The sequence below is a fragment of the Pseudopodoces humilis genome, chromosome 16 (assembly GCF_049639895.1).
Source record: "Pseudopodoces humilis isolate 2021_Gansu_Grassland_sample_001 chromosome 16, ASM4963989v1, whole genome shotgun sequence".
Classification (NCBI taxonomy): Eukaryota; Metazoa; Chordata; class Aves; order Passeriformes; family Paridae; genus Pseudopodoces; species Pseudopodoces humilis.
The window spans coordinates 14,181,200-14,208,992 of NC_142215.1; the positions used below are offsets into that span (position 1 = coordinate 14,181,200).

Below are 27,793 nucleotides of genomic sequence, written 5' to 3' on the forward strand. Positions count from 1 at the left end.
GAGTATATTTCCTAAATTATTAACCTGAGTATGTGCTAACACCAACAATAAGATGCTCTATGAATTCCCAGATGGGATTAAAACAAAAGAGGGAAAAGAACCCTGAAACCAGCAGTTCTGCAATTACTTACTTTCCTAACATAACAAACATCACTAAAGTTTAACCCAAATTCAGTTAATCCTTTCACTAAAGATAAGCCATATTAGCTAAGCAGATACCAGTTCAACTCAAAAAGGGAAAACAAATTGAATATAAATATAAAAAGAACCAACACTAATAAAGCCCATGCTTCAAGAGGGCAACTCTGTCTCTTCTGTTCCTGTCCTTAATCCTAAAACCCAGTCAATCTCCCTCAGGTAGGAAACCTGTCAGCATCCTGCCCTTTATCACCTGGGCACTTCCACATTCACAGAACAACTCTATTTTTCCTTCCTCCTGAAGGAATCCTGTCACTTCCTCTTCACAACTGAGAAAATGCTTCAATGAAATTGGAATTTGGGGCTGAATCTGGCAATACAATGCACCAACCACACAAACTGTACACCAGGATTAAAAGGCAGGAGCAAACGTAGAGCAGCTCAGGACCTGTGTGAGGCCCAGAAGGATTTGATTTCCTGGGCTGCCAGCTCCAGGACAGGTGAGCAGTGAGCAGCAGAGTGTCCCTGGCAGGCTGAGCAGTGAACACCAGGGTGATGCTGCCAGGTCTCTGTCACCAGAGAGCCCCGAGCTCTCTGCCCCAGGCAATGCCTGGCTTCCCCAGTGCCTGCTCAGCTGAGCTCCCTCTGCCAGGGAAAGCAGGGGAAACTGGCCTTGTAACACTTCCAACTGTGCATTTCTGGACTTGGACATTCACACCTTCAAAATCAACAGCTTCAATGTCTCTGTTACACAATAGCTGAACTTGAAAAATTAAAATTAGTACCAATGGTAGGATAAAATTTTCCAATGCAGTTTGGCAATTTATTATTTATTTTATTGGCAAGAATAAAATGCAGCCACCTGCTAAGAAAACCCACTTTTAGGCATTCAACTTTAAGACTGAAGCTCTCAGCTGATCAGGATCTCTTTAACAAGCATGACATAGGCTCTAAATCACTGCAGGGCTTTTAAAAAATGTACTAACATTTTCTTACGATCGTCATCATGAAAGCATTGACATTTTTGCATTACAAAAATCAGTACCACAGACAATCCATCAACAAACAGATAAATTAAATTATTACTCAAAATATTCAAGCCATCTCAGTTACTTACAGCCTGGCATTAGCAATGTCATTGTTGCCTCTGACCTGCCACATTGCATTATCTTCATAATTAACCAGGAATCCAGAAGAACAATTTTGACCATGATAAAAAGATAGCCTTGAATTACAGCCACTAAAGAGACCCATGGAATTTTTATTTATGCATCCCAAAAGATTTAATAGGAGTAATAGCTTCAATTAAAAATTAAGATTTACTTATGTAAATTAGCAAAAGCAGAAACACAGTTTTAGGTAAGTAGATATTCTATGTAGAGAGCAAAACCGGACAAATCCCTGAAAGTTTGATTTCATTAAAAGGTATCGGGATATCCAAATATCTGTGGTTAAAAATGAACTTGAAATGTGAAAATAGAAAGCTGCTGTAAGGTTCTTTTTTTATTTGCTTGGCTCAGGTAACCATGATAATTTTTCTCATGCTCTCATAGCATAGCAAACAGATCAAACTCTAGACCAATCTGAACTAGCAAGATGTGCAGAAAAAGATACTCCTTGAGCTGTGTGAGGCAAAATTCTCTCTGAACATAAAAAGACATTCCAAATATGTTGGTCTAGTTGGTAGGCAAATTTTAAGTTGGATTTTAACTTTATTTTTATAATATTTTTTTAAAAATTCTAATTAGTCATTAAAATAATCAGTGGTCTACAATTTCTCCCACAAAACAAATGCTTAAGCAAATACCTGAAAGCTTATCCAAGCTTGAAAAATCCTCCTACCTAATTAAAGGCATTGAACAAACCAGACAGTTGCTTCCTCCCTCTCTGTCCCCATTCTCCCTTTTTTTATCCTCTCTGTCATAACAAAAAGACATTTTAGAAAAAAATTGTCCATAATAAATGTATGAACTATCTGTGGTCTTTTAAATCTAGTTCAAGAAAAATACACTGAAAGCAATTTGCATTCACTCATGACTAACAAAAACCCTTTTGATGTTACTGGAAAAGAGAGAAGTTTTATTTTGAGAGCTAACTATCACCAGAATCAAAGGCAGATCTAATACTGGAAAAGTCTTCCCTCTGTGCGTGTCTGTTGTGGTTGCTCACCCCCAGCTGGCTCATGAAATGGTTCCTCAGACATCTGTGCTGGGGCTGTTACTTGGTCTTACTCTGTCAGGTTCTCCAGTGCTGATGAATCACAGATGACCAAGGGCTGTGTTTCCTATATCCTACTTAAATATGTGATTACAAGATATTCATCCAGCCAAGTTCACCAGCCCCCATCTCTGGCTGATCAGCAGGGGCTCGTGTTGGGGGAGTGCTGGGCACTGGGGGCTTGAGCAGTGCTGTGTCCCTTCCCTGACAGCAGTGTTCCCTGAGCCACGCTCCTGACACTGCGACACCCACCTCCACTCCTGGCTTTGCCGCTGATGTAGTGCGGAGACCGCCTGGGCTTTGAAACCAGCAATGGGCAGGGAGAAGTCCCGCTGACTGTGTCACAAACAATAACATCAGAAGCCCAGCTGGAAGAGGGATCTGCTACTCCCACACACTTGGCCATTCCTGCAAGCCTTAGGAGCCAGCAGGCGCTTTCTGCTGCTCACATTTGCTGTGTTTGGGAAATCAGAGCACGGCTGCTCCGTGCTGCGCTGCCCATGCGGAAAAACACGGCCTCCATTCCTGAGCATGGCAAACCCACAACCCATCTTCAGCACTCCAGAAACACACCAATGGAATGTGTATTTCTATAAGGGATTCAGATAAAACAGATCATATCTAGTGTTTTGAATTGTTTGTCGTGAATTTTCCATCAAACCCTATATTTAAAATAGTTTCAGTTCCTCCTCCAGAGGTCCACAGCTCTTCACCAATGAAACAATCTAGCAGCTGCTCTGAGAGTTCCTTTGAGTCCAGTAAGGAATCTCATTTTGAAGATCTGCCTGTCTCTAAAGGATCCACAGCCTCCAAATATGCTTTGTTCTGAAACAAAAATTATTCATTTTTGTTTCCATTCTCTGAATGCTCCCATTTGCAACAGTTTCCATGAAGGACTGTCACCAGCTGGAGACAGCATTTTGCACCGAGCCATGACTGGCTGCCACTCCAGTGCTGAGAGCAATGAATTCCTCTCTGAATTCCTCTCTGGATTCCTCTTTGAATTTCTGCCTGTCTCCAGTGACTCACTGGGGCATTTGCCTTTTGTAGCCCTGCTGCTTCTCTCAGTGTGTTGTGCCAGTGTAGAGGGGCAATTAGAGAAAGCACAAGATCTCATTTCAAATAGAGGATGATATGTGGTGTTTGTTGTTGCACAAGCTTGAAGAACATCAACTTCATCAGTGATTGGTTACAATAAATCATACAAAGACTGGACTGATGTCCTCAGTAGCAATACTGAGACTTTGCAGGAGAAGTTAGGAAGTGCTAGTTTTAGGCAAGGTAAGAAATACAGTTTTGTGCAAGGTAAGAAATACAGCTGTAAATTTGTAACCCATGCATTCCAAGACAAAATAAAAAAAAATCTTTCTCCCCAAAGCCATATTAAAAATGTATGTCTCTGATGGACTGAAACTTAACCATTAGGATTCTAAAGGCCAAAATTCAGTATTTTCTAGCAGATGTAGCTAGACATGTAGCTAGCACCCTGACTAGTTTTCCTTTTAGAAATCTTGCCTGTATAAATTTGGCTCGTCCCCTGCCTCAAATATAAGTCCAAAGTTTAAATGAATTTGCTCTCAGTTTTACTACAACATTCTGTCTTTGAAAAGGGTTGAGCTTAGCTTTATGGTCAAAAAGCCTTATTAGAATGGTCTTTTCAGACCCAGTGACCATTTCTGTGGAATATATGTTAGTTATTGAAATTGTAGCAGACGGCAATTTTTTCAGGAAAGAAAAATTTCTAGTGTGTTGCTTTAGGACAAGATAAATAAGGCTGATCTTCAGATGCTTATAGATGAGGATCTGTTAAAGCTGTAGGCTTAAAATGCAGATTTCCTGCCAACTTTAATTAGCTTCTCTGAACCCTAAATTATGTAGTTGTTTAAAATTAACCAGGGTGAAGAAAAGCAGTTTTGTCAACTTTCTGTTGTTCATACTCATCCAAAAAGATGGCAAAGCAACTCTGTAATGTGACTTGTATGTCAGAGAGAAATGAATGCCAAGCCCTGGAATTACAAAATGCATCAGAAGGACCTGACAGAGGCTGATATGAGAGGAACAATAATTCCTTATACAGAAATTAAAGTGCAAATGTGCTGAGCCTGATGTCAGTAAAAACATGTGATATTTCTTTGGACAGAGAAAAGCACCTGTAGGATAGATATTCTGAGAAAGATCTATAGTTAAAGCATTTGAGATGGTTCATTCCCAGAAACACAGTGGTGCTGCCATTGTTGTTTAATATGCTCACACTTTAATGTGAGTGTATGCTAACAGTAATAAAAGACAAGTATGAATTTAGAAAAATGTTTGCATTACAGAAATGACCACAGGTCTTACTCATTAGTTACGCAGTCATTAGGCAAATTTGACAAATCCTTATTATTCACATCTGAGCACTGTTCAGAAACACTCTCTGTAATTACTTTTTACAAAGTGGCAGGGCAGCAGCTTTGTTATATTTAAACAACAGAATAGTCTGTGCTCTTCTTTATCCTTCCCAACAGATGACAATTGGGGGCATGGATCATTTTCTGGAAATCACATACTGGTGTAGGAACTAAGAATTTGGGGAAGACACTACCTTTGTGAACCACTGTTCAAATTAGCCTGTAGAGAATATAAAGTTCAATCACAAAATTAACTCTATTTCAGATGACTAATTCATTCTTCCATGGAAAACTCAACATCAAGACTACTTTCTACCTCCTGCAAGGAAGAACCACATAATATTTCAGGACATTTTACAGAAAAAAATCAAGCTTGTCACATGTATTTTCTCAATCCCTGAGACTACTCATTGGGCAAAGTAAACAACAGAGAATAACTAATAACATGGCATGCAATTACCAGGACTACCAAAAAAAAAAAAAAAGGCAGCTAACAAATAAAGAGATCATTTAATTCAAAGAACATTCAAGAATTAACATGTAGTGTTAGGTACCATTTAAAATCCTAGCCTATTTTACCTATTTCTGTAAATAGAATGAAAATGAAGGAAAAGTAGAATATTTTCTGATATGGAGCCCCAGGTCATTGCAGCTACACAATAATTAGATCGAAGTCACTAAGTGCTGCAGTCACTGTACATGGATACAGTACAAGATGGTCACTTCTTCACTATCAGCCTCTTCTCAGGTTTATTTTATCATCTTCTGTCACACCAGAAAGATGCACAATTTTGTTCTGGGATATTATAAACCTTGGGCAACTGCAACTTCTTGTAATGACTGCGTGAGTCATTCTGAATATTCTTCAGTCCCTGGCTCTTTTCACTGACCACCGCATGAGATGAGCCTTGTAAAATGAACTAGGAGGATGGTCTTTGGGTATAAACAATCATCTTACAGTCATGATGGGGGTCACTTCTATAGACACACTAATTCAGAATCCTGTAGCTGTTTCTCTAGTAGCCCTGTGCCTCTCTCAGACTCAAAATAGACCTGAAACAGCACTTGAGTGAAGCCTTTTGTACATTGACATATTTACTTCACTGCTTATCAGCTAAAGAAGCAATAGCACACCGGTACTGGATGCACACTATTACCACACATACTTTCTATACCTGACCTTGACATATGTGACATGATCTGTGCATAATGTTGTGTCCTTGAGCAATTGGTTATTCACAAACAGACACACACAATTGGCTGTCTCTAATTATATCCTATGTATGTGAGAAACAAGCAGACATTATGGGCTTCTTTATACTCTGGCAAACACCCAACTGTGGAAGATGTGCTGGGAGACCCACAATGATTGCTACAGCCTGTAACTGTAAAGTGAACTCACATTCATCACTGTGTCTAAGAAGTTATCTAGGGAGGGGAAACAGCTGCCTCCAAATCACCTGGCTGGACAGCAGAGAGAGAAGCATCAAAGCTCAGAGGGGAGTAGGTGTTGTCTCCGGTGGGCCCTGCAGGCAAAGAAAGCTTCTGCTGGCCACAGACTGTACCACTTGCTTTTAAGTTGTGAACACCAAATTCCACAGAGATAACCAGTGCCATAAATAAAGGCTTTTAGAGGATTCAGTATACTGTTTTTAAATGTTTCTTTGCTAGTATCTACACAGTATCTATAAATGTTTGTGAAATTAACTTTTATTAGCCAGGATGTCTAGAGAAAGCAGGTAAGACCTTTTCCTGCCATTTGTATGCATTCACAGCAGAATTTCTGACTTGAAAAGTAAAACCTTTAGTAAGAATGCCCCTGATTGAACATGATTTAATCAAGGAGTTAAGGTGCTGATCGCTATTAAAGAATATCAAAAGAATTCCTGAAGTGCCTATAAAATTTAATTTGCTAACATCAGATGAAAATGAGACTGCGACAAACAAAATATAAATCACAATTTATCAAAGAAATGGTTAAAAAAATATTATTTCCTCACTTATACTACAGGAATTTGGGGTTTCAGCACCATCCCTGGAAAGGTTTGCCTTTTGAGACCTTGGGCTGTGCAGCGCTGACCCTGTTTTCATCACAGAGGGCTGAGGCAGTTGTCAACAAAGCGAAGTGTAAAGCAAAAAAATGAACCAACAGTAGAGGTCAGCCATGAACTGTAGATTTTCTCTCCTAATTTCTTGCCTGAACAATTCATGTTGTTTACTGAACACCCAAAAATATCTGGGGCACCTGTGCCAAAACAGCAGTGGATAACAGTAGAAGGAGGAAAGAAAATTACTCTTCTTTCCAAAATGAGACAGGGCAAAAATCCAGATACTAAGAGCACTGCCATGGGAAGGTTGAAGTACAAATGAATAACAACAATTGTTTTTTCTGTGAATAACACAGAGCTTCCCTAGCAACTCACTCTTGTCTGCTGGTCGAAAAGGTCAGTATCTCATGAAAAAAAAAAACAGCTGAAACCCAAAAAACCACCAGCTATTACTTGGCTTTTGGAGAGTTAGCTTTACCACTTGCTGGTTTCTACTACCCCTTGGTAAAGTTGTCTGGCATGTTGGCTCATTTGAAAAGTGGAAGGTTTCAGTCCTGCTGTAAGTGACAGCTGGAACACATGATGTCCCAATTGCTGAACTACTCAGGTTGCCCCAAGATGCATCTGCTTTTGTGCTCAACATTTAAAAATACTTAAACAGTTGCTACATAAATTAGGTCAGTGCTTAAGCCAATACAGATAACCTGGATTTTTAAAGCCAAGAATTAACATGGGCTAAATAAACTGCTGCTTGTTCGTCATTTGAAAAACAAGCACTTAGCTACCCCTTGCAAATGATGACATTCTTCAATAACATTCTTTTTACAGCGCAGCTGCCTAGGACATTCATTTAATGTAGCAACTGGATTTGAAGGGCAGGGATTTGGACTGAAAGAAATAACTCATCCATGGTCTCAAAATTGCTCTTAGAGTTGCAGATGGGAAACAATCAACAAAATGAATTGAATTTTCTAGGCCTGCTTTCCAACTGTGGTTCATTATACCTGTACCAGGCAGGAGCTCAGCCACCGTTTTACTGTCACGTGTTTGTCAAGCACTAAACACAATGCCCCTCGGCCATGGCTTTTATTCCCATATCTAGACAAAACATCCAGCACCTGAGCCCCAAGCCCTGCATCTCTGCTGGGGATTTAATAGCCACGTGTGCAACATCATTGTGGCCATTGCTCTCCCCCCAGCTGTGACCTAAGCCAAGCCCTGCCCTGGTCCGTGCCCTGGCTGCCTTCCCCTTGTGCTGCCCTCCCCCGGCAGGGGTTATCCTGCCCGGGGCACTCTGCTGCCCTTTGGGCTGATTCACGCCTCCCACAACAGCAGCATGCTGCCGATGGTGAAGGAGAATGAATGACCTGTGCCGAGGAGGGCCGGGGAGCGGTGGGGGGCTTGAGTGTGGCTGATGCACTTTGGCTTTTGGGGCAGCGCGGGCAGGGTGTGCTGCCCGAGGGGATCGGGCCGGCTCCCCTCCCCTGTCCTGCTGTCCCCGAGCAGCCGGTGCTCCCCTGTCCTGCTGTCCCCGAGCAGCCGGTGCTCCCACCCCGCGGTGCCGCTGCGGGCTCGGGGAGGGCAGCGGCTGCGGGCGGGCGCGGCTGCCCGCCAGGGGAGGGGGCCGCCCCCGCTCTCGGCTCTATAATGCCGGGGCCCCTCGCCCAGCCGCACCGCATCGCTCCGGCTGCCGCAGCAGCGTGCCAGCGGCTCCGCTCCCTCCCCTCCGGCCCGGAGACGCTCGAGGATTAGGGAAGGGAGGGAAATCCATCAGGCGAGAGGCAGGGCGGGGAGGCGGGCCGTCAGCATCCCTCCGCTCCGCCCGGGCCGGCGGCGCCGTAGGGCGAGCTCCGGTACGGGCGCAGGAAGGGGCCGAGCTGCCGGAGGTGCCCGGGGCGCCGGCGGTTCCCAGAGGTTCCCAGAGGTTCCCAGCAGTTCCCGTCGGCGGCTCGGGGCTGGCGGGGCTCGGCGGCTGGAGAAGCCACCGCTGCTGTTGGCGTGTGCGTCCCTCGCGGTGCCGGCTCTCCCGGGATGGGCCTCCAGGAGCTGGCGGTGTGGCTGCTGGCAGCGGCGGGGCTCGTCCGTGGTGAGTGCTGCCGGCCCCGCGGGCACCCGGGGCAGGTGGGTCGGGCGGGGACGGCAGCCCCGGGTCCTCCCCGGCACGGCGGCTCTCCGGCCCCGGCCGTCCCCTTCTGCCCTCTCCCAGCCTCGCCGCTGCTGCGGGGCTCGCCCCCGTCCCGGGCCGCACTGTGGGCTGGCCAGAGCTGGGACCTGCCGGGAAGGGACGCGGGAGAAGGACGGTGGGGATGGGGGAGCGAACTCTGTCGAGGGACTAAACGGTGGTTGTCCCAGAGCAGAGGCTGCGGCTTTTTGTGGGGGGAGTTGAAGACTAGAAAATTGGGAAGAGGGAAGTCCGTCTGGAGTGGGACAGGTAGGACTTACATCCAAAGCACCTGTTCCTACCCTGTCGCATATTCCCCTTCATTTGAAAACTGCCTCTGTCCCTGGTCTACTCTGCTCCATTCATGTAGACCTGCTCCTTTTCTCCACAGAAAGACGGCAGAGTAAGCATCCTCCCTGGATTTTAAGTGTATAAAGGACATAAATCCCCAAATATTAGTATGTATATTAATGCAGTGGCTATAATCTCTGCCAGGAACCCCGTAACCCACTTTGTTTATAACAGCATGAGCAGAGAACAAATCGGAGTGTACTTGCCCAGAAGAGTTCTCTGTCTGAAGCAGCCTGAGAGCAGTGTTCTAACCTGTGGCCATTTTTCTCCCATTGTTTTGCTGATGCCCTCTGCTGTATCTCTGTTCTGCTTTTCTGGTTATAACTATGCCAGGACAGGTGTCCAGTCACAGGTACTGTATTTTCTCTTTGTTACTTCTTGCTGGACCGAAGGGTGTGTACATTGAGAAAGCATCGTTAGCATTTAGAACGTATCACTCCTGGCCAGTCAAGAAATGATCAAAGAGGTAATCCCCCTTACAGGCTGGGATGAACATCTGTGATTAGGATTTTGCTGTAATAGCTAATGAACTATTTGAAATACAGTGACATTTTTCTCTGGGAGTGCAGCAGGTGTAATAATAGATGCATAATATATGATAGGAGTGAAAAAGCATGCCTGAGCTTTTTCTGATGTAGAATCCTTATTATTTATCTTTTTATTCCTGTGCCCAAAGAGTCCCTGCAAGGAGAGTTCCAAAGGAAGCTTTACAAGGAGCTGCTGAAAAATTACAATCCATTGGAGCGACCAGTTGCAAATGATTCCCAGCCACTCACTGTGTATTTCACTCTCAGCCTCATGCAGATCATGGATGTGGTAAGTCTAACCTTCTAGGAAACTGTATCAAAGGGTGGATTTTTTTTTCCTTCCTAGAAGGGACATCTCAGATAGCAAAGGAAGATAACAAGAAATTGGGAAGCACAACTAATTCAAGACACAATGCCAAATTTTGTCTGCGTTTTTAAAAAATGAAACTTAGAAGTACAATTTACCTCTTTCTTAGAGCTCTTGTCAGAAATTCCCAACATTTTTAGCAGTAGAAAATATTTCAAGAGGAGTTCAAAATACACACTCTGTCTTTCAAATCCTTAACTGTCCTTAGAACCAACAAGGAATTTGGTCTGGGAGGGATCTGAAAAACCAAAGTTCTTAATTTCTGGTGGTCACTTAAGAGCTGCCTCTTTTGGAAGATGGAGGAGAGAGGAAATCCTGGCCAAAATCCAAGTTTTGTTATTTCCTTTTGTATGCAGACAAGATTGCTATGTTCTATACACTTAAATTGCTACTGTATTTACAGCCACACTTGACTGGTATATCAATAGATATTCCTGTCCTGTACTTGTACAATGCACTGTAGGATCTTTCTGGTTCAAATATGACTAATTTAAACTTCACTCTGTCACGGTGGCACAGAGATGCAACTCAGCATATGAGTGGGTTTACAGTATTTTATTTTACTGAATTCAACTAGCTACAATAACTCATAAGGAAGTTAAAGTCTTAAAAACATACTTAACCTCAAAATTCCATTATCTTCCCATTAGATGCCTAAAGTTCAAGACACAGAATTAATTTCTTTTGGAGTTGCCAAATTTAATGAAATGTTAAACAAAAATTAAATATTAAATGAAAGGAAAACATCCACAGATCACTAGCCAATCTGGGTGTAATCAATGACTGCCAGTCTTGGCTAATATGATTCAAAAGGTAGCTTTTGATCCTATGTGCCTTTCAAGAACCACCTCTCATGGTCAGTCAGAAACCTTAGTTTTTTGTACTGGCTGTTTAGTTACAACTCATTCTGCTTGCCATAAAACTCACTGCATTTCTTTCTCCGAGATCTGGGATTGACAGCCAAAGCAAGAAACCAACCATGAAGTAAATTAGGCTTCACGCTATAAAACAAATGAGTTTTCTTCATTGTCAACAAGAAGCAAATGCTGGTGGGAATGGCCGCTACTTGCAATAACAATTACTGGCTTAACAAGCTAGAAACAAAACATGTCACCATCAAACTTTCCTGTAGTTTACATATTCACATTAATGGCTTCTCAGCTGATAGCCACTGAGCCTAATTGGGAGTTAGACCTCTCCAGAGCCAATCCCTGAAATCCCTGCCAGAACAGATTGAGCCAGGCTGGATCCGGGTTGCTGCTATTCCTTAGGTGAAGGCTCTTCCATTCCACTCTGACTTTGCTGACAGGAAAAGGGAGACAGGATATTAAATCTTTTCAAAATACAATGGATGTTTCCTACCTTCTATTTCTAGTTTTAACCTGTCCTATTAAAACTAGATATTTTCTACCCCCATAGTTGTAGATATGTTTTTATTTTAATGATATTGCACACTAATATTCATGCTAGTATCAGCAGTATATAATGAGGGATCTGTAAGTGCCAATTGCCCCAGCTTAGTGGAGTTCACTAGAAAATAGAATTAATTAATTGTCTAATGAGAATGCAAGCTGGCATAGCAACTTATACAAAATGTTTCTAAATGGGGAGGAAAAGCAGTGGCAACATGAGAAAAATGCAGTTTGGGGATGCATGACCCAAGAGGAGAGCTAGGAAACTAAGGGAGTGCTTAGAGAGGAAGTGGGAGTGCATAGTAGGCCTGAGATACAGCAAAAGAATTTGGAAGAGAGGTGGAATTTAGATGGGTGAGGATGGGATGCAAAATGCAAAGTAAGAGGTTTGAAAGAGTGGACTTCAAAAAATAAAGAGACAAAGACTAAGGCATACCTTAGTGGAAGGAGAGGAAGAGGGGCTAATGAATCGTCATAGCTTCAGTACAATGGCAGTAAAAATAAAGAATAGGATGTAGAGAAGCCATTTATTTTTCTCTACTTTTCACCTCATGGAAACCCCTCAATCTGCACATAAAACTGGTCTTCTGCTTGTATGGTATTTCAGTGCTGGCATGGAATCTTAACCTAACTGAGGCTTAGGAAAATTTCCAGCATATACATTTTTGAGAAACATATTATTGAAATACAATGATATGACATAATTTCCACACTGGAAAAAAATTCAACCACCACATTTTAAAACATTGTATGGAGGTAAATACCTTCTAACAGCATTGTTTTCTCTTGTAACATCCATCCCAATAATAGTATTATAGGAGAATATTCAGCCACTGCCTATTGGTTTGGAGGGAACACTAGGAATAGACACAGCAGCAGTGCTGTTCCTACTCTGCTACATCTCATACAGAATAGTGAATGGCACAGAAAAACAAATGCAGTGAGCACGAGGGTGAGAAGTTTGTGCCTAGCCTGGCATTTTTACAATGGACATATCCATATCAACTGTAAGTTAATACAATTACAAGAAATGTATCAGAGGGTATTTCATCCCCAAAAGTCAGAAGATGAAGTCTTAGAAATTAAGTGGTCACACATTTAACTGCAAATGATTGCTTTGAGACAAGCATGAAAGATTGGAATACACTGAGGTATAGAGTGATAGTTTGAACCCATTTTTTACTGCTATCTAAATGGGTAGAAAAATCACAATCTTATTTTAGTCTGGACAGGGCTTCTAGAGGTCATCTTGTCCACTCCCCTACTGTGAAGATGTCTTAAATGGATCATGTTACTCTGGACTGTGTCAAGTGCTGACCACTTTGACAGCAAGTTTCAACAACCTTCCTGGGCAGTCAGTATTTCGCTACCATCATGGTACATTTTTCCTTACATCTAAGCATAACTTCCAATTTTTCAGCTTGGGAACAGTACTAAAAAAAACAGTTCTAGAAAAATGAGACACCTTTTCTTTTTCAGGAAAATAATAATAAAAAAAGATACTTTTGGTGAAGTATTCCAGATTTCTTGACCATTTGTAGCAAGGTGTGTATATTTCTGAATAACATAGCAGGAAGCTAGAGAATGAAATCTTGGTAAACCCACATGGCAGAACTCCTTCTTAGAGTAGCTGTCAATGGTTCACTCTCAATATATAAGTTTTTCAGTTTTCTGGCTGGAATCTAGAATTTTTACCAGCTTTCTATGTGGAACTTGGGGCAGTACTTTGGGAGTGTCCTAAGCTGATCTCAGCCTTTGCTACTGGAAGAAATTTCTCTGAGTTCTGGGCTCATTAGCTCCCACAGCTTTGGCTTGCACTAGTGCCTCTCTGAGAGTTGCCTTATCCTTTCATGAGGGGTCAGTTCTCTACATGACCTGTACTTTGGCTTTAGATTAGCTTAAACTGCTCATAAAATTACATGTGGTGGCTCTTCACTTAACATGTCATATATTTCAAAAAATACAAATGAGCTCTATCTCTGATTCAAGCTGCAAAACCTGGGAGAATGCTGGGTCAATACAATATTATCTTGTGACTTCTTCAACAAGACTCATGGTGACAAACATTTTGGTAGTTATGAGTGTGACCATTTTGGTCTAGTCTGATTATGAATTAGTTTATTTTTTAGAATCAACATTTAGTAATTTATTTAAGAAAGATGAATTAAGCTACTTATTTACATGAATATTCAAATTCACTATGTTGCATAACACTAGTCAGGAATCTTTCATGGTTCCTGGAGACGCTGGCTAATTAAATAATTTACTACAAACAGTTTTTTGCTTATTTTCCAGTTTTTCCTGTTCCCTTTTTTTAAAATTTCTAGTTAAGGGAAAGAAAAGCGCTGAATAGTTGTTTGTATGTAGTGAGCAGCAGCAGAATCTCAAGGGAAATCCTGTTTCTTTAGGCTGTTCAACTCACTTGTGCAGACCAAAGGATAAATGAAAGCGTGCAAACTTTTTTACATTTATCTGAACTTAGTCAAAGTTTGCTTATCTTACATTGCCCTTGGTTACTTGCATGACTTAGTTTTATATATTCAAGGGCTTTTGTCCTTGTTTTGTTTTACACAGTGAAGTGATCCAGCTGACTACAATGACTTACATACAAGGCTTTGCAAAAACTCTGCATAAGGATCTGCAGTTCAGTATTTGCAACCCAATACCCCGCACCCACTGGGCAAGATAGTAATGTCAAATATCTTGAAATTTTGAAAAGAAAATTATGCTGTCATTCAAAGAGGCAGAACAGCTTCTGTAAAGAAACAGACTATAAAACAAACATCTTGTCCGCCAAAAAAGGGGGAAAAAAAAAGAAAAAAAGAAATTTAAATCTGGAAAAACTAATAAAACAACCAAATCAAGAGGCTCATTAGAAAATGGTGCTAATGAAGTTCTTAAGCTGTTTATCAGACCTCAGCAGTCTCTTTGCAAACAATAGCTGTGGCAGAAGCTCATCAAATCTGCATTATTCTTTTAATTTTAGCATTCATTTGTGTACATTAGAAAATATCTCTACAAGCTATATTTTCTTCTCAGTTTGCTGCTTGAACTTTTTTCCCACCATACTGAAGAGAGAAACTGTTTACACTTTTATCTTGCAGCCATTTCCATTCCACCATAATTTATTCCTAAGGGTTTAGAAAACTGGAAAGGTACTGGGATATGCCTTTTGATATTTTTGATTAGTTTAATACCATGAAAGTTACTGGATTATAACAGAAAACAGAGTATTATATTTTGCCATGAAATCTGAAGAACAGATCAGACAAGAGTCAAAAATATTTTGATAACTGATCTACTTTAACAAGCAGACAACACCTCTCCCTACCCTACTGTGGAGAACTATTACTACACTAAGAGAAGCTGCAGCCTTATTTCTGTGATATTTGTCCATCTTTCCTGTGTGTTTAAGTATCTTCTGGATTTTTTAACTCTTCTGTTAGCATTTTACCTAGTCTCCTCAAGCAGTGTTAGATCTGGAAAGATATTTTAAACACAGGAGAATGTGTAGGATGGAATGGGAAGCAATGAATGTACACTAATTAAAGGGAGTTTGCAGGAAGGAAAAAGGGACAGACTAAATGCTATAAAAAACCCTCCTGATAATAGTTCACTCAAGGACATCAGAGATGCTCACTGTAAGTGAAAATCAGAACTTCTGTTCTGCTTTCTGGTTCTACAGGAGAGATGTTTGGAACTTTTTTGTAATACGAATCATCTGGGGTTTTTCTGTTTGTGTGGGTATTCTTCTAATAGGAGTAAAGTGAAGCAGTTTCTCAGATATTTTTCTTATTCATTTTGATATAAATAATCAGTTTGAATCATAAAAACTCAGTACGTCATAGTTTGTTTTCTAACTGCATTGGTATGGACGCCCCATTAACTTAAAAAATGACTAAACATCTACTTCTTTGTGGGCTGTGATGAAAAAGGCTTGTAACCTTCCTGTGAAAAGCATGGCTAAGGTGCTAGGAAACAGATTCCTCAGTGACACTGCTCTAGAGCACAGGGACCACCACATAAAGCCTTCACATTTTACACAGGGCCTCTTACTAGAACAACAGAACCTGCAAAGTCACATCGTCTAGTAATTATCAGTTTTCCTCAGTAATCAGCTAATGAAGCAAAATTACAGTGCAAGATTTAATTCCTGGGAGTCAGATCTGGATAATACTTGGTCTTATACAAAGCTTTTAATTAACAGAAGTTTGGGACTGAAATGAATATACTCCTTGTAATATTCAGAGTTGTTCCTTTTTAAAAAAAATACCATCACGTTCAAATACCAGACAACACAGGATGTCACTATCTGTTACACAAGTTCCCATGTTTTGTTATGGTCTGTGGTAATTTGTATGGAAAGATTGAAAGACCCGTATTCTTCTTCATAAATGTTCTTGTCCTTGGCCAGTGGAACACCAGTGACCTGCACTGGCCAAGGATCTGGCTCTCTGCAGTAAGTACTGGCAGAGCTTTTGCAGCCCCGTGTGCCTGGTGGATGTTTCCCTGTTGCCGCGCTCGTGGGAGAGCCGCGGGCTCAGTGTGCGCGGTTTGGCCTCTGCTGGCACAGACCTGGTACACGCTCCATGAACCTGCTGCTCCTTGGGAAGCCTCCTCTTCCATGCACAGGGAGATGGGAACTGCCTCGTTTCCTCCTGGGCTTGATTTGCCTCAGACTGCAGCATCAACACACAGGAGAAGGGAGTTCAGATGCAGGTGGCTGCCCCTGCTGAACCCATTTCTTTTCTGGGAAGGCTTCTGGAAGTGCTGTGGGAGGATGCTGTGGGCTGGGTGAATTTTGTGGGGACAAGCAACTTCCAAGTAACCATCACGGCCTCAGCCCCACTCCTGTGGTGTGATCTGTGTGGGTCTACAAGTTGGCAGGAATGTGCTGCAGCAATTTTGAGGACGATGGCAAGGGAAGCCAGGAAGTGCTGCTGAAGTGAGGTGGTATTTCTGTTCCTGTCCTCTGTCTCTGCTCAGGGCTGCGCTCTCAGAGCCCCGCGGATACAGCACCTGCTTTTCTCTCAGCAAACGCTATCGAAAGTTACCAGTCATTTACAAATCTAATATTGCTGGCAGCAGTTGAACAAAGTATTGTCAATGGATTGGAAGCAAACAATTCTGTATCTCTGAACAGCATATTAACATAAATACATTCAAATGTTAATTACTTCAAATGTTAATTACTTCAAATTTAGATGATACAGATGTGAATTCTTCAGTTTCTCCTGAACTCTTCACCATATTCAGTAGCCTGAATAGATTACTAAACAATCCAACTGTTCTCAATCTAAATATATCTGTGAGTTACAAAAATGGGGAAGAAAGGAAGAAAGATTTCACAATGGGTAGGCAGTAGGGAGCCTATTTGTATGAGCACTTACATAAAAAAATAAATCTTTTAAAATTCTCTTAGAATTTTAATTACTTAAACAATTTACTTTACTGTGTTAACCAATTAATTTTTAATTTATTCAAAATTAAAAGATTTATTTTCCAAGAATAACCAGAAGCAGCCTGAAGTAAATGTCTATTCAGATTTAATCTTTGCTTGTGCTTGCATTTTCATGCCTATTACTGCAACTAGAATTGGATTTGTGTAAAGGGAAGGCTGGTAACCCTGGCTTCAACAACAGCTAACTGTGAAGCACTAAGAGCATGGCATGAAGCCATGATGCTGCTCAGTAGCAGCAAGATAAGAATATGATATTCATCCATCTCTCCCAAATCTTCTGGTAGTGATGTGAAGCCACGTTTGCATGGCTTATTATCCTGTCTCCTCATTCCTTGTGTGCTCCTTATAAAATACTCCCCTGAAGGGAAAATGATCAATAACCGTGTGCAGACTTGGGGGACCCACGCACATGTTTAATTATACAGCACTGCTACTTTGAACTTTTATTGGCTTGTTTTCGGCGTTCAGTCAGAAGTGTTTGCACATTCTGTGCTTGGCATCTCCTTAATTACTCTCAGTAACTTCACAGGTGTGCCCATTTAGGGGTTGGGAGGAAGGAAAGAGGCCTCTTACTCACCATCTCCAAAACTACTAAATGCAAGAATGAGGACAGAAAAACTGATAAGCACTGACAGATCTCAAGAAATTCAGATGAGCATTTTTATGGATTTTGCAGTGCTCACTCCATCTCTGTCCCCACAGACAGAAATAATCTTTTCATAGAGGAGAATTTGCTCTTTTGTGCAGTGGAAAAAGCAGCCTGAAGGACCGTGTAGGTGTTTCTGACATTTCAGTCGTGACGCTTGTTGCATTTGTGAAGAAACAGAGATATGGTTGATTTCCATCAAAGTATTCCTCTCATCTAAGCTCACAGTTTTTCAGTGCTTTTGTAAGTGATTCTCTACAGGCGTATCAGAGAAGTGGAGGCAGTATGGTTTTTTGTGGAAAGCAAGCAAGGAAGGAAGACCCTTAACAGAGGAGTCTTGAATGTGCCCATCAGAGGATGTAGGGTAAGAAATAACTAGAATCACTGTAATATGATTCATCATCTTGAATTATTGAAGTGTCTTAGCAATACTTCTGTGTCAAGTGTTGCAGAGACATTCAGCAGAATAAGCAATGCATTTTGTACTCTGCCCTTTCCCAGGAAGTTTTTTAATTGCCATGGTGATGCTGGATCTTAGATTGAACAGAGAACCCAAGACATCCAAGATAATGGGTAATGTTACACATCACAGGAATTTTGGAGCAACTCCTACTTGCTTAATTTTCCTATACTTGTGAAGATGGAGGTAGGATGTAGTGTAGTTAGAGAGACTCTCTGGGATGAGTAATAGCACTTTGCTATCTGACCCTCTGAAGCTGGCTTTACCTATGTCCATTTGTAGTGCACAGAGCTATTCCTTCTGGTTGTATAAGATGCCTCTGTCTCTGTGGCTCTGGTGCTCCTCAAAGGTTTCAGCTGATGCTAAATCATGGAAAACATACTCTGGTCAGGTGTGGAAAGTTGTGTTACTGTTACTCAAAAAACAGGACCGATGAATGCCAGCAGCAGGCTGGTGCTGGACCTGTGTGCTCTGATCACACACAGGGAGAGGAAGAGACAGCTTTGGGTTCATCTCCTTAACTTATTCTCCCATAACTTTCTCTTCTCTCCTCTCCTTATAGAAATAACACACACACTTTCCCTCCACTTCACTCTGCTGGTACATTCAAGTGTAACAACCTGACCTTTCAATTTCCATGTTTTGCAGCTAACCTCTAGAGTAACAGATCAAGTTCAAAGGCTTCGATTCTCTCTGCTTTTAACATCATTTAATGAGTGGGGCTGTGGGGGCTCTATAGATTGATCTTATCTTGTGGTACTGTTGGTAGCTCCCAGATTCCAGCATATGTTCAGAGCTGAGATGCCTGTCTGTGCCAGCCTGGCACTGGTCATCAGCACCTAGAGCCAGTATTTACCACTAATTCAGGGTTCAGTCCTCTCAACAGGAGTCTGCTACAAAATACACTGGAATAATGAATGATTTGTAAATAAAGCAACAGAAGAGCATGCATTACTTCGCATGTTTGCAAGAAATTTAACTGCACTTTAAGTTCTATGCTATATTCAAAAATTGAACTGAGTGAAACCTACAATTAATCACAGAAATCACATAAGATAACTTGAAAAATGCAACTTGCTCTTCAAAATGTATTTTTTCATGCAAGATGTACTGATGTATGCAATTAGTTATGCTGTACTCTGCTTGTTTCTTATGCCTTATCCCTGCTTGTCTTTGCAAAGATGAATGTGCTCATATCTAAATACAATCTCTTGTTAACAATGATGTACAAAAAAAAAAAGACAGACTGCTGTTACAATTACGTCCCCATGGTAACAAAAATGGTACATCATGAGGCTCTCACATATATTTATAATCTCAGCTTCTTTTTCCTGGAACTCGCTGAAAGCCTCTTCTCCAGCCCACTGCCAGGACAAAGCCCTGGTGCAACCAATGGCAACACAACTCTCAGACTTAATAGAGCATATCTGGAACACGAAGACCTTCCTATATCCTAAGAAGGCTCTTCACACGGATACTCTGCTCAGAGTTAAGGTCACTCTTTTATACTCTTTCTATAGCAGTGTTTTGCTGTGATGGATTTGCATCTATCTGGGGAGACGTGTGTATGGTCTAAGCAAACTGCCTTCCTTTTAGAGCAATATAGAGAAATGGGGGAGAAAGCAAATGCTTTTTGCAAAAGCATGTAAGACAAGTTGTTTTGGAGAAAATGCTGGCCTTTTTCATACACAAACAGTACAACTTAAAAAAAAGCAAAACAAACAACCCCCCTCAGAATTCACCTGAATTAAGTTAAGCAAAGTAATCAGACTCCTTATCTCATACTCCAAACTCAACCTTAACACAGATAAAATTCAAATTGTATTTTTCTAATTTTGAAATAAAAAAATTATATATTCAAAAAGCCAAAAATGAACATCTACTCCTATCCCAGCAGCACAGAATGCTCTAGTAATGTTTTAGCACTTTAGAAACTTTCCAACTTTCTCAGAAATTTAACTCTAAGCATAAGCATGCTCATCTGTTATATTCAGCTTTACTTCCCCACTGTTTTGTTTCACTCCATGTACACCTGAACAGTGCATGGGACAGAGGAACTCCAGGCTTCAATATCCATGCACAACATATCTGAAAATCCCCATTTTTTTCAGATTTCCACAAATGTCAAACTGGTAAGTAAACTACAGTTACTAAAGTCTGAACTGTAACTATGTGGAAGCTCATAGTAAACCTTGTATTAAATATGTACTGGCTCAAGTGTTAAACACAGACCAGAACTGTAAACTGTAAATCTGTCCACCACTCACACCTGGAGCTTTCCTTTCTTCTCCCATTCTCTCCCTCCCAGCTGCTGGATGCTTTTCCTCAGGGGTGTGGCTGAGTGACTTGCAGAGCATCCCCCTGCAGTTTCCATGGAACCTGGAGCTCACTGTGGTTCCAGCACAGCCTCGGCACCCCCTGTCCCAGGATCCCGCCCCCAGTACCAGGGGCTGCTTCAGCCTGACCCTTCTCTTGCTAGACAGGCACCATTTTCCTCGTGTTTAATTTGCTGAAAATAATGTGCTTGTAGGTTAGAGGGAAGATTTGCAAAGTAATTTTTAAAAAATCTATTTCTTGATTTTCCACTCGTATATTTACATTTATAATAACTTAATTAACAAAACCCCCACAAGAGAATAAATAGTCTGAACAATTTTGTGAGTTCTGGATGGGATATGTTTACAAACTATCAAGACAAGAAAATGCTCAATAAACACTAAGCAGCATATTCTAAAAAGTAATTTTAAAAATGGCATTACATGAATATACATAGGCCAGCCTGGATGGGTGCATTTCAAAGGGAAATGATGTAAGTAGGCATTGTTTGAAAGAAAGCTTCCATATTGAACTTTAAATATTATGGCTAATTAAGGAAACATTTATGAAGATAGGACATAGTTTGAGGGTAAGAAGCTGCACAAAATTGAAGTAGCAACACCAACAGAGCATTCTGATAAGGAGAGGTAACTTGAGCTGGAATGTTTGGTTTATCCAGCATTATTTCTAGTAAGTAAAGCCCACTCCTTGATTTATTAAAGAAATAGTTCTAGTAAATATGGCCAGGCAGATGAATTACTGAATGTAGGACACGGTTCCAAAACAAAACAAAAAATAAATAGAATGAGAGTGCAGGATCAGACCTTAATCCCACCTGTCCCATGCAGGAAATTTCACTGGATTAACAATGACCCTCTGCTACAAATATTTCAAATTTCTTTATAAAATTGAACCCACACATATAACAGTCATTAGCCCTAACACTGCTTTCAGCTTTTTCACAGTCTTTTGCTGCATTCTCTTTTCCTGCTGTTCATTCTGGCCTTGGTTCTTGTTCAGATCTGCCACACTACACACAGGATTCAGACAGGAAACAGAGGAGCTGTCACTGCATCTGGTACTGCCACTCTGCTCTTCAGAGTTATGGAACGTGCTCAGGACAGCAGGCTGAGTTGAGAATTGGCCGGTCATGGTTTAACCCCAGCCAGAAACTAAAACACTGCATGCAGTTGTTCACTCAGGCCCCTCCTCTGGTGGGGAGGACAATCAGAAAGAAAAGGTGAAACACATGAGTTGAAATAAGAGTAACTGAATAAGTGAAACCAGACCAAACCAGGAAAATGATAAATATTAGGGGACTTCAATACCCTTTATTCACTGTATCACAAATTAATGGAGGAGGAGATGTTCATAGAGGGAAACTCCACCTGCTTCCCATATAGAACAATTACGTATTTCGGTTAGCCCCAAAGTAGCCATTTATTGCCTTGTTCCTCATTAAATTTACAGTCCAAAGTCAGCTTTTCTAAAAAATCAAAACAGATAATGGCAGCAATCTGTGCCAGTCTGTTTTATCTCTATCAACAAAACTCCACTTTTCTCAGTCAGGAAAAATTCTCCTGAGCCATTCTTTATTTCAAAGATCTCCAGCGTGCAGACTGCATGCAGAGCCATTCATATGCAATCCATCACAAATCTAATAAACCTAAGAGCTCAGTGCAAGAGAAGTTTTCAAATTTCATTTTCATTAACTACTCATATTTTGAATGGCCTTTATAGTTTAATACTTTGATTAAAAATAGCTAGAAAAAATTAAATCAAAGATCAAGAAGCACACCAAGTAATGAAGATATTTTCAGGCTGGGTTTTGGAGATTTCACTATAAAACTCACCTTAATGCTACAGGAGATACTTAACTAAATCCTGAGCAGAGCTGCAATTATCCCTAGAAGTCTGAAGGAGCCAGAGCCTGAGTTAGTGGGTGGCTAGAATCAGGCAGGTATCATCCTAGCTGTGAAGGTGCCTCGGGCTAAATTTGCTTTGCAGTGGAATGTGGGAAAGGTGATGTCCTAAACATCTCCAGCTTTCAGTAACATCACTAGTTAGGGGCTGAGCACAAAATAATAAAGACCTGCTTCCAGGGGATTCTTTGCACCAACAGAATCAGGGCAAATTAGCAGCTGATGCAGAGGGATTGGCTCTCGTTCTACATTCACACCCCAAGGCCAGGTCATGCAGAACTGGCACAGCATCCTGACCTTGCTTTTCAGCTCTGGCTGAACAATAATTTGCAACAGTTGCTGTGGTTTTGAAGGAGCCTGGCTTTCCCAGCAGGAGACTGTACCACCACAAGATTAAGTCATAAATGCGAGAGCTCTGGTTTTATACAAAAATGTCACTGGTATGGCAAAAGTCAAAACATCAAATAAAAATGTGTGTTTAAGTTTGAAATAGTCTCAAAAAATGTGGTGCAACAGTGAAAATTTATATTTTTCACTTCTGACATTTTATGGAATATTTCTCTGTCTTTTGCACCTATTTTCAAGAAATCAGAAACATTCTGTTTGTTCCTGGTGTTGAATCTCACATGCTGGATCATGGAATATAATTAATATTATTTATGCAGTGGTAATAACTATTTACACAGCATTTTCTCCATAATTGGAAATATGTGCTGTAAGCTGAGTCAAAATCATTTTACTGTATAAACAGGTCTATTGCTGACCAATGTCAGTGCAGGGTAATTGCACTGGCCTGTTCCTTTAATGGTGAAAAGGAAGTCATGTGGGAAAGAGGCATCAGGAACTCCAGTCTTTAATATCACAAATCATGTACACTGACTTTCTTCATCTTTATATTTCTTGAACAACCCTTTTCACATACAATTCAGTGAGCTCAGTGCATGACCCTAAAAAGGAACAGGAAGAAAACCCCAAGCTGTGTGAAGCAAAAATTAAACATAACAGGATTTTAAATGATGGGGGGGGAAATGTCATTAGGCACAGGTAATTTGACACTGTGGATCAGAAGATGTAGAAAATGTTTAATGAGCAAGTGCTGAGACAATAAGAGCTAATGAACTGACAAACCTGCTGGTTTCAGTAGGATGACTTTCAAGCACACAAAAGTGAAAATCAGTTAAGAAACTGTCTTAAATGTTTCTCACTGGCTGTCAGGGTGTTGTTAACTTCGGACTACAGTTATTACTTCAGTTTTGCTAGAGGGTACCAAGCAGGAGCATAGTTTGATGGTGTAACATGTGATGTTTTTAAATGTTCTTACAAAGCCTTTATTAAGAGTCAAAGTAATTGAAGCCCAGTTCAAAGAGCCGTAAGTTTTCCTGTAATTTAGGTGAGACTCAACCACGTAAAAATAAATAATCTGAATTTGAAGTGCAAAAATTACAGCTCATAGATTTTAGTCAGGATATCCCCTTATGCTAGTCCCTGGGAAGTATGTGTTTCTTGCTAGGTGCTGCACATCACTGCATGCCACTCTCTAGGCTAGCAGTTTTATTTTAATTCTTTTTTCCCTTCCAGTTCCTGTGTAGCTTTTCTAGTGTGGATGCTATGTGTGCTGAAATCCATTTTAAAGTCTACAGATGTCATTACAGAATTTATAATGTCCAGGCTAACACCTTTCATAAAGCATTATCAAGTTTCTACATCTTCTTTTATATATTCTGATGAAGACAGGGTAAGGGAAGGATAATTTGAGACTCTGGTAACTGTTTCCAAAAGTGATCAGGCTGATGACTTGTATAAATTGAAAAAAAAAATACAAAACAAGGGGTGGGACCTGGAAGAATGGAGACAGTGCTATTTCCTTCAAAGACTGGCAGAAATTATTACCTCTACCTTCAAAAATGAATGAAGGACCATTCAAGTCTCCTACTTTCCCTTCATTAAACTGCACTTCCACAAAATAACATGACAAGCAGACCAGCAGCAATTTTCTGTCTGTCCTCTCACATCTTAACTGTAGTTATGGATAGACCAAGGTAGCTTCCACCCACTTCCCACTGTGCCAAGGAAACCTAACTCTCCATTAGCAGGGCTACTTGGCCAGTACTGTCATAACAGCAAGTAACTTAAAGCAGCTGGTATGGAGGAAACACCACACCAATCCAAACATGATATAGTGTCAGGTATCATTCTCTTCTGGGAATATTCTCCAACATCTCTGATTATACCGTGAAGCCATTTTTCTTTCCTCCTTTATAGCAGAAAGGGTTTGTAATAGAAGCTTCCTTGTTTTTGTGTTCAAAACACATAAAGTGTTCTGTAAGTGTTTACAAAATGAAGTGACAAAAACTGGTGAAGTTCTGTGAAGCATCTGAAGCCCACCCATTATTTTATGGGGAGGTACTGCACAACTCTGTTGAAAAGAGTGTTAATGTAGTTTGCTGTGAAGCATTTAAGACAGTGTCCAAAGAACTCTCCTAAGCAGGGAGAAACCCTGCAGGATGTCTCCTGCCCCACCTCTTACCAGCTTCACTTGGGGCCACAGAGAGTGACAAATTCTCTAAAATCAGAACCTTTCCTCTAGTGATGGATTAATCAATCCAATAATGACAAAATCTTGGAAATGGTTTGCTCCAACAAACAGTATTAAAAACTCAGAACTGCTATAAACCAAACCTCAGCAGGCAGTAAAGTTTTTATAGCCGAGGAGCAATGGTAGGATTTATGATTCAAACACTGATGGAACCTTAAATATAGTGATTCAAGTGGAAATTATATAGTTCATATGTAACTCTCTTTCAAACTAAATGCTTCAAATAACAGAAAGAAATACCATGAAAACAGCATGGGTCATCTACTCAGGGCTTGTCTTCAGAGTACAAGTCACATTTGAGTCAGTGCTCTCAGAATAGGCTCTTTGAGCTAGGTTTGAGTGAAAGATCACACTTCAGAATAACTCTTGGCTTTCAGAATATGCTTGCAGTGTCCTGCATGCCAACCTGCGATGCTCTGCCATGTGCCTGGCAGTGGCAGGCAGCTGAATCATGCTGCCAGCAGCACAGCTGGTTCAGAAGTCTGCTGTCCCCTTCTGCTGTGCTACTTTGAGTGCTCAGTGGCTGCTCTCTGTCCTGGCTCTGTGATGTGCACTGACAGGAGAGTTCCCTCCTGTTACTCCTGAAATAGTTCCCATGCCTGTGCTGTGGGCTCAGGCCCTCCCAGCAGATCCCCATGGCATAGCATCAGCTCAAGCACCAGCAGCACTCCAGCTTCAGTACAATCTCCTTCTGGCTGCTGAGCAGGACCTTTTAAAACATCACTACTTTAAAGCTGGGGCCACTCATGTGTAGAAAGAGATCACACTGGGAATAAAATGAGAGTTTAACTCAGGATTTAACCATGCAGGAATACATGGTATTCAGCTAATAGTCCTGAAACAGGCTTCCCACAACATAATGGATTCTGAATTGCTCTGCATCTCTGAGTAGCTAGTTATGCCTGTGCAGGGAAACCACCCAGCAGTGGTGCTCTCAGCTTTGCTCAGGTGCTGAGCCAGGACATTACATTATAGGAACTTGTCATGTTCACCTGGGACAGCACACAGAGCTTTGAGAAAATGCTACTGAACTTTGGAGGATAATTTATCATTGGCAGTATTTCCATCTCAGATAAAACTGCCCACAATAAATAGAAACATGAAGGTTTTACACACCCTGAACTGGCAACCCTTCTCATTAGACTTCAGCTCATGGTGATGTGAATGATCTCTTAAGGATTGTTCATTCATGAATTAAAGATCCAAAACTAGTTTTGTAGTGCTCTTACTCTATAAGCAGGTTGTTGAGAGAGGTTCCAAATTAATGTTTATGCAGCTAGAGAATAGCAGCTACTAGTATTAGTATTATATTAATTACTGGTTTGCCTAGCTTACATCTTCAGCAATGCCTTCACCATGCAGATTCAGTGGAGCTTAATAATGGATTTCTGAAACCAAATGGTTAGAGACCTGTTTCCCCAGGATGCCATTTAAATGAGTTGTTCACTTGAGATAATTTTGAAAAAGGCTCGTGGTGGTGATGAAGCAGAAAATAGAGAGGAAAAGTGCTGAATGACTGTGGTCTGTGTTTATTTATATTTTTATTTTACTTTTTGTTTTAAAGCAAGGTAAAAGTGTGCGTGAAGGTATACTTTATTCATGCACATTGCCATCTCTATTTAAAATCTTTCTTTTTGTATGCTGTACATTTAGTTGTGATTATACACAGCCTAGTAACAATGTCATACATTTACTGATGCTGCTCGTCAAAAGGCTTCCTTTGCTTTAAAAATGCCATTGTCCCTTGCAGGGTATTTGATTTTACATGCTGTGTAACTTCCTATATTGTGCTGATCTAAAATGGTTGCAATGAAAGGTCCCTCAGGAGTTTGTTTTGGTTAGTAGTTCACAAAACAAGAGCAGAAGAGGAAAGAGATCGAACTTTAGTAAAAGCATGTAATTAAAAAAGTTTTTTTTTTAGTGTATGAAATGTGATTAAATATTTTTGGCCTTTTTTTGGCATTTAGGAATGACATTTAAGTTCAAGAGTGACAGACTTAGGTTCAGAGATCTAGACATATGAGGACTAGACATATGAACAACTCTGGCAGTTGAGGCTGTACAGGTGACTGAATTTCCTATGACACTTTCTCAGACTGTAAATGGAGCTTTGACTGGTGTTGGGATAGGGATTGTGTGCTCAGATTGGAAAATGTGGAATACTGACTGCATATATAGTATATTCCATTCACTTCAAACAACTCACATGTATGCTGATACGGTACCTCCACAGAAGAATGTCACTGATATTTTCCTGTGTCTGAGCAGTGAAGAATTAAAGTCTACAACTTCAGCATTAAGATGCCTGCTGTGTCACCTGAACTTACATCAAACAGCCACAGGAGTCCAGGGGAAAGGCCTTCAAAGAATGATAATATTCTGCCCTGACCACAGTTTTCTGGTAAAGCTGATGTAACACTTTTGGTACAGTTCCACTGGCACGAGTGGTGCTACCTGCCTGCTAAGCAGCTCTTCAGAATGGCCTCCACACACCTCACCTGAGCTCTGCCACACTTTGCTCATTGTTTTTTCTACTGCCTGTGTATGTCTGGTGGATAAGGTTAATTAGTGACAGGGCTGCTCCTAAGAAAGGTGATACAGGCAGCCCCTACTGTAATCTGCCTTGCCTTTGGAGATTCTTTATTAAGGAAGGAGCCCCAGGGACCAGTCTGGAACAAGGATACCCCCAGGAAACAGTTTGACTGATTGTGGTAATGTAAAATTGAAATTAAGAAGTACCCATGAAAACTGTTGTTCCAATAAGTGAGTGGCAATGAGTCC

At 41.0% G+C, this 27,793-nt stretch overlaps 1 protein-coding gene across 2 annotated transcripts in view; it reads left to right on the forward strand.

The window, feature by feature from the left end:
* The first annotated feature begins 8,801 nt into the window (after positions 1–8,801).
* The window catches only part of CHRFAM7A (CHRNA7 (exons 5-10) and FAM7A (exons A-E) fusion), a 37,824-nt gene continuing 18,832 nt past the window's right edge, over positions 8,802–27,793 (forward strand). The window contains 2 exon segments of one of the 2 annotated variants that reach the window (NM_001323313.1): positions 8,802–8,879; positions 9,982–10,121. In NM_001323313.1, coding sequence (NP_001310242.1) covers positions 8,825–8,879; positions 9,982–10,121 — 195 coding nt within the window. In that variant the 5' untranslated portion in view covers positions 8,802–8,824. 2 annotated transcript variants of the gene reach the window in all.